This window comes from Pyricularia pennisetigena (genome assembly GCF_004337985.1).
Source record: "Pyricularia pennisetigena strain Br36 chromosome Unknown Pyricularia_pennisetigena_Br36_Scf_13, whole genome shotgun sequence".
NCBI lineage: Eukaryota > Fungi > Ascomycota > Sordariomycetes > Magnaporthales > Pyriculariaceae > Pyricularia > Pyricularia pennisetigena.
In genome coordinates, this window is record NW_021940925.1 from 537,542 (window position 1) to 545,442 (window position 7,901).

Sequence of the window (7,901 nt, forward strand, 5' to 3'; positions counted from 1 at the left end):
CCTGTTCTTATGGTAAAATACAGTGGGTTAAAGCAGCTGAGCGTTTGTTTCGATAATTGGGGGTTTTCAATGATTGGGGGTGAAATTATAATCGTTTTCAAATAAAAATTGAGATTAACTAAAGTTTAATTGCTGCTAAACAATCCTAGAGTCGAATTTACTTACATGGTAATAAGCGTGCCTTATATAGATTATGTTCCGAATGTAATCTCCTTGATCTCGCTGGATCAGTGAAATCACTTTCCTTGATTTGTTGTAATTTCAAAAAATTATCAAGATCATTTTCTTGGTAGTCACGTGAGGTCACGTAATTCCTTTTTATGTAATCCTTTTTCTGCCGGTCGGTGATTTCTCTGGGCGGGTGTCGTTAGGAGGGATGTAACCCCACCTGGCCTCCCTGGTACCGGCCCAACTGTCTGGTCGTAACAATACGGCGGTTCCCAATATAGCGGTTACTAATATAATAATCGTGCGTTGGGTTCGGTTACCAGGTTTATTTATTTGGGATAAATATCGCGGGCGGGCGACCTTTTTATTTTTGGCGGATTGGATTTTGTTTTTTTATTTTTTTTTAAATGGGTTTTCCTATTTGTTTTTTACGCGCGTTTGCGTTTGCTGGTTTCGATGGGTTTTTGCTATATTTTTATTGCGCGCGCCTGCGTACATTCGATTTTTTTTTATTAAATACAAACAAATTTTTTTTTCTACTTTTTTTATTTTCTTTTTGTTTTTGTAACATTTTAATATAATTATCCAATCGTGCGTTTTTCGATATAACCCTCAATCTTTACCGTTATTTTATTAATCGAAATTAATTTGGTAAATGCGTCGTTGGAATCCTTTTTTGTTATAATATTAGCTGGGTTATTACGTCCGTTTATCCAGCAAATTTCTATTATTTCCCTAGTTTCGTACAATACGCGCAACGATATTATATTTATTATTAGTTTCTTTTTATCGTATTATTTAATTTTATTAAATAATCGTACGCAAATTTGGAATTTATATATATGATAATTTGGATATATAATTGTCCCAGGATACTTATTATACGCGCTATTATTATTACAAAAATAAAACTATGGTCGAATCCTGTAAATATACTATATAATTCGTTTGCTAACACGTTTTTAATTACTTTTTTATATTTGGTAGAGGACCAATGCACAATATTTCCCTGCAATTAGAATTGTTTTTTGCTGCGCGCGATTTTTTCCCCCAATATTATAATATAATTTCATTGTAAAATTAAATTTTAATTATTAGCGAACGATCTATTTATAAAAATATATAATTTCGCGCGCTCCAGGTTAATGGGCAAATATATAAACCCCCTGTTCGGGTTTTCCATTTACCATATTAACCGTTTGTTGAAAACGGTTATTGTTTTTTTAATTAATTGTTGGTTGCTTTATATTATTATTAATAAATTGTACGCAATTCTTGGTTAACAAATAGTAACAATATATATTCCCCTGGTTTGTTATGTAATAAATTGTTATATTGCATTTGGTGTTTTATGGTCGACGAATTTAAATTATATTAATTATCCTTTTTGGGTAATGCGTACGTTCTCCCCCTACAATTGGATTTTGCATCCGTTAAATTCCAAATAACTGTCGTGCGTAAAAAGCTGTTTTTTTTTAACTCAGAATCCTGTTACGTGCAATTTTTCCTCCTTTAACGCTAAAAAAGTTGGAATTGCAATAATAAACGTATCGTTTATTTATATACCCGTAATCCCAAAATAATTTTTATTTCCCGTTATATATAACAAATATAAATTGTATAATAATGGTTTTATTTTTAACGCGTTGCGGTGGTACGTATAATATATTTTCCACCAATATATACCTAATTTTGCTAATTTATATAGCGACTTTTTAATTTATAACACCGTATTAGGTAAATAATAATGGCGAACTTTTTTAGTAACCGTGCGATAATTGTACGTTGCAGGAAATTCTCGGATTGCACGTATATTTGTATAATATCCCGCAATTTGAATTTTATATTTAATCGCGCGATTAACCCGGTTCCAATCGCCAATAATAACCTTTAGTTGATACGTTAGATAATTGGCGTTTACGTTAACAATCTTTCCTTTTCCGGGTTGTTATAATTTTATAATATTATCCTGGATTTTTTATATAATTGCGAGGAGGTTTGTCCTTTAATTTTTCATATTAATTTTATTTTCCATATCCGGCCTTTTTTTTTGCAAAATTCAATTTAGGTTCGCCTGGGTTTACAACCTATTGTGTGCGTCCGGGTCCGGGTATAATTAATCCTGCGGTGCGTCCCGGTTCGCGTCAGGTTAATTTGGCCTCGTTTCCCCGTCCTAGTCGTGCAGTTTTTATATTTTATCCCGGCCCGTATCCATTTAATTTTGCGATTTGTCCCGGTCCGGTTCAATTTAATTTTGCGGCGTTTTTTTTTTAGGTCGTGCGGTTTTTATATTTCGGTTGGATCGCGGTGGAATGGTTTGCAATACGTCGTGCGAAAAGTTTTTGGGATATTATTAATGGCTATTATAATATTAATTTGGTCCACAATTTGGATTTGGTACGGTCCCTACCATCTTCTCCTTTTTTTCCATATTAATCATTCGTTTCCCAACGTAATATCCAATATTTTTTACGCGCGTGGTCCGTTTTTTATATTAAACGCGCGGTTAATAACTATTTCCGCATAATATTTGGCCAACGTTTTTTCTGTTTTGGATATTATCATCGCGCGTTGCGCGATAATTGCTAATAATATTAATTTTTCGTTAATTTTGGGTTACGCACCGAACATTAGCAAAATTGGAATTAATCCGTTTGGTCCAGTTATATTATTTAGGGTTTTTATTATTATTTGCAAAATAGTTTTTTATTCGCATTACTTTTTAATTTCTGGGATAAAATATTAAACGTATGCCGCAACGGGGCGTGCGCACGTTTTATTTTTCCTAATACCCAATATATTTCCACAGGCTTTTTTTTGCACGCAATTTTTACTATTTTGGCGTTGCTGTGGAACTTTTCCGATACAAAATTCTTCCCTGGGTCGTACGTGTTACGGCCAGGGTAAGCATAGCACGGAAGTTAGTTTATTAGCATTTATCGACGAAGATTCTACTTTGAAAAAAGGAAAAAAAATAAACAAAGTTTTAAATTTAACGCGACATCGATAAAAATATTACCCTGGTGGGTCGTTAATCCAGGGTTAGGGTTAAGGTCTGGTAATCTTATGGTCCAAATGTCACATTACCTTTTTCCAAACCTCGTATATCGACGTAGGTAATTATGCGAAGCTTTTGTTAAATTGCCATATTATCGTTTTTTCCTTTTACCGTTTAATTTTCCATGCTCCGCCACGTTATCCTTTTAATTCGGTCCGTCCAATTTATTTTCGGCAGCGGCTTTTATCCAAATTACCAATCGTTTCGGCGGTTTTGCGGCATTTTTGTATTTTTTGTAAAAATTGTCAAAAATTATCGCTAAATTTTTAAAATTTTCAGCCGGGTACCACGTATCGTTTGGATTATATTTTTACTATGCGACCTGGTATTACAATATTTTATTCCGGCCAAATAATCGGGACGTTAGAATTTTATCGACCACAAATTTTGGTTTTCCGTTTATTTTTTTTGGCGGAGGCGGTTTTTTTTTCTATTGTGGTAATGGGTCCATTGCGGTTTTACGGAGGCGGTTTGCGTGGAACAAATTTTTTTTAAACGATTTAAATACGTCCAAAATATAATTATATTTTCGTTCTTTTAAAATTTATTATGGTCCGGTCCATTGTAAATTTAATTTGGTCGTCGGTACGGTCGTCGGAAACCCTTTTTTTTAACGAAAATATAATCGTTAACCCCAAAATTTACTGGTCGCCGCTTATTATTAATTTGTTTTTCCTGCCTCGCCTACGTTTTAAACGCGTTTTAGCGGACCAATTTTTGGTTTTTTTTAATTTAACGGACGATTTGCAACGTTTTTCGTTTTTGGTTTAAATTAACGGTTGTAATTAGCAGGTCGGTGGACAACGGGTTTCGGGGTTCGGTCCCGAATATTATTTTTAACGGGCATATACCAAGGTTGGCATACCACGCGGCGTTATAAGCAAAATCCAAAACAAGCATATATACGCTCCAATTGGTTTGGTATTTGTTGATATAAAACCGCAGTTTTTGGTCCAATTCCTGGTTAGTAATCTTTACGGTATTTTGTATTTAAAGGTGCAAAACGTTACCGTATTGGTATTTAATACCCGTAAATTTATTCAACGTCGCCATAAATTCGGAGATAAACGGCCCGGCGTTATCGTTAATCCAAACGAAAAATAATTTTAAAAAAACAATATAAATATCAATAATATTGGGAAACCAGGATTTTTATTATATCGGTTTTTTGTCCTGGAATAATAATTATTAGGCGATTAAATTTGCAAACGAACATTTATATATAATTATATCCGAATTTGTTTTTGGATATATTTTTTCCGTCAATTATTATATATTTCCAAATATAATTCGGTATCGGTAGCGGATATAATAAACCCGGGATTTTGTCGTATTTATTTTTATTGTGTTCGTAGTTGTAATGATTTTTAAAATATTTTCGAATAATTTAATTTATATCCTCCCAAAAATATTGTTTTTTTAATTATTTGTATCGTTTTATTTTGTTTTGCGTGGGCGAATATTTTGGGTTTGTGAACTTTACGGATTAAAACGGTCCTTGAAAAAATTTGTCCGTTTAAAATCGTTTCCGGGACGACCAATCTTTTTTGATATTGGCCTAATTTTTGCTTTTCGTTTTTTTATTATATTAAATTTACCAAATCTGCGCCGTTTACCACGTGGGCGTTGGGGTCGGTAATATTAACGGCAACCATCGTAAATATAATTTTTTAAATGGAATTAAAATTATTATTTGTTTTTTTCCCCAAGTTTTAATTGTTAAAAAATTTGCCGTTTTGCGGGATAAAATATCGGCGGTTGTATTATTTTTACCGCGGCGGTATTAAAACGTAATATTAAAATTAACCAGGAAATTTGCCCAACGCATTTATTAAATCGAAAAAAATTATTTTGTAAAATACAAAATTAAAATTTGGTGGTTTATAACCACGAAAAAATTTATCCCCAATAATTTTAATTTATAATATTCCAACGTTTAAACCTGTTAATTACGGGGGTTGCTAACAGCGGATATAGCTGGTAACCTAGGTGCGGCGTGGTATAAAGAGTGCGCTAAATGCACTATTGTAACGAAATATCAATGGGTGCTAAATGCACTAAAAAATGGAACGTTGTACGCAATTTGACGGTAATGTATTGGTGGGAGGACTTTGCTCTGTCCTCTTATATACCCTCCGACATCAAAGTGGGGGTCGGCACGCCAGAAGGGTTTCCGGTGCCGCAAATGAATTTCCGAAAAACTAATTTGTATGGGTTTTTGAAAAAACACCCTCATTTGCATACAAACCATCTCTGGGTCTGCACTTAAACGTTAACTTGGTAAAATTTTCAACCCGGTACAGGGTAGCTAACCCCACTAGCTGACCTTTGAACCGCAACTCCTGCATTTACAAATTAACGGAATTTCGACCACCCCACTTCGGCACTATATTATGGGCTATATACAAATAAAAGTGGGCTTATTACATGCAATATAATGCATATAATTAACAGGTTGTATTTTATTCTGCCATCGCGCCTGGCCCTTGTAATCCGGAATACTAATACCTTTAATTTCGCCATATTTTTAAAAAACTATTACTATAACGGAGCGCCCGGGTTCGAACCGTTTATTAATACCTCCCGACAAGATAAATTGTTTTAAACCGTGTCGCGCAAACGGCTCACCAATTCTTTGAGTAAAAAGTTTATTCGTTGCTATAGGCTGTGCTGGTTACCCAGCAATTTCTCCTGAAAAAAAAGCAATATGGCAAGTAGTGGTAATTAACTTGCATTTAAGACAGGATTATTATACCCTTTTCCCAAAAGGCGAGCTTTGCCTTGGATTTGCATTTTGGGACTTCGACAGGTTAATTTAATTTCCCCATTTCCGGCCACCGTATTAAATAAAAACCCCTAATAGGCCTAAATAAATTTTTTAGTTAAAAAATCAATTAAATAACGCGGGAAAAATGGAAAAGAACACACCATTTACCCTATTGGCCTAAATATTATCGCCCGAATTTTATCCAGGGTCCTGCTCGGCGAAAAACTGTGTCGCAACATAAAATGGTTCGAAATTATTAAAAACTATACGGTAAAAGGTTTTATTAACGCCGAGGTTTTGAAACAAAAGCCCAAAATCCTCCGCGGTATTTACAACCGGTTTAACCCCATGTGCGTCGAATTCCGTCGCATTATCGACCGGGCGATGCAATTTATTGGACCCGTCGTCGAAGAAAGGCGCAGGATGCGTAAGGAGGCCATGGCTCGCGGCGATAAAATCCCCTCGTTTAACAATTCGATTAAATGAATTGAAAAGGAGGTTGCGGGCAACCCGTACGATTCCGTCCTTATCCAAGTAATTATATCCACCAGCTCCATTTATTCGATAATTAATTTGCTGGTTAAAACCATATGCAAGATCGCCGAATACCCGGGCTTGGATTAGGAACTGAGGGACGAAATTATCCAGGCATTGCGGCCCAATGGTTGGAAAAAGACGGCATTGTACGACTTAAAGCTTTTTAATAGCGTTATAAAGGAGACGCAGCGTTTAAAACCCCTGACCCTCGGTAGGCAAAAGCTGGATATTAAATTTGCCCACTGTTGCAACAGCGTTTGACAAGCATACGTTAACCGTTCGTCCCGCCCGCAATTACCATAAACCGGTTTACCGAACGCGACGTTACCCTCCCCGACGGGATTTTCATCCCCAAGGGCACCCGCGTCGGCACCGACACGTCCTACCGGGTAAACCCCGAATTTTACAAGGACCCATTTAAATTCGACTTTTATCGCTACGCCAGATGGCGCGGCACCGATAAGGACAGCATCGCGCACCTGGTTAATACATCGCCGCAAAACTTGGGTTTCAGGCACGGCCGACACGCCTGCCCGGGCCGCTTTTTCGCCGCCAACGAGCTTAAAATTATCCTTTACCACCTGCTGATCAAATACGATTTTAGGCTGGTCGACGGCTTTTCGTACGCGACCATGCCGCTGGGGCTTCTGCTAAACGTAAACCCGACCACGAGGTTTATAATGCGAAGGCGGAAGGAGGTTGAACTGAGCCTGGATTCGCTGTAGGGGGTTGTTAATTGCGCAACGATATTTGATTTTCTTTTTTTTTTGTTTTCTAGTTTTTTTAATTGTTCGTATGGTCGCTGGGAGGAGGGCCCCGTTCGGTTAATTAATTATATAATATATAATCGCTAAATCCGTTGCCAAATCTAAAAGTCCGTCTGGGGTCGGGTCCCACGCATCTCCGGGAAGTCTGGTACACGGGTAAAAATGGGCGACTAATGTTTGATCTGTTATTAATAGGAATTGTATAATCGCTTATAATATTATTTGGACCATCCTTGCTTCGCAAAGTGGACCAAGCGCTCCATATATATTACCAGCCAAATAGTTTTTAACCAATTAAATTGTAGTCTCAGTGCTTAAAAAATTAATGAAGTGAGCACGAGCTCCAAGTCGTGACAGGCAGTTACAATGTCAAGCGATTCATCACGTGAAACAGCTTACGGAATAAGGAGGATAAAGGCACGTGTGCCCGGCACTGTTAGACTATTGATTGTCTCTCTCTCCTGAACAACCTCTTTATGTTCAACAGTGTTACACTGTGGCTTTTAAGGATGTTGAGTTATTTTCGGCTTCTCTACTGTAACTGCCGTCTATCTGTTCTGTACGCAATTTCTACCGCTAATTATAAAGCGTGATAATGCAGAGG

General features: G+C 36.5%; 1 protein-coding gene across 1 annotated transcript; it reads left to right on the top strand.

Moving 5' to 3' along the window:
• Positions 1 to 6,235: 6,235 nt before the first annotated feature.
• PpBr36_11118 (uncharacterized protein) lies at positions 6,236 to 7,255 on the top strand (the record flags this gene model as incomplete). Its single annotated transcript, XM_029898221.1, has 2 exons — positions 6,236 to 6,238; positions 6,887 to 7,255. 2 exons carry the CDS (start codon positions 6,236 to 6,238, stop codon positions 7,253 to 7,255), a joined length of 372 nt encoding a protein of 123 aa, XP_029743455.1.
• Between the last annotated feature and the right edge of the window lie 646 nt (positions 7,256 to 7,901).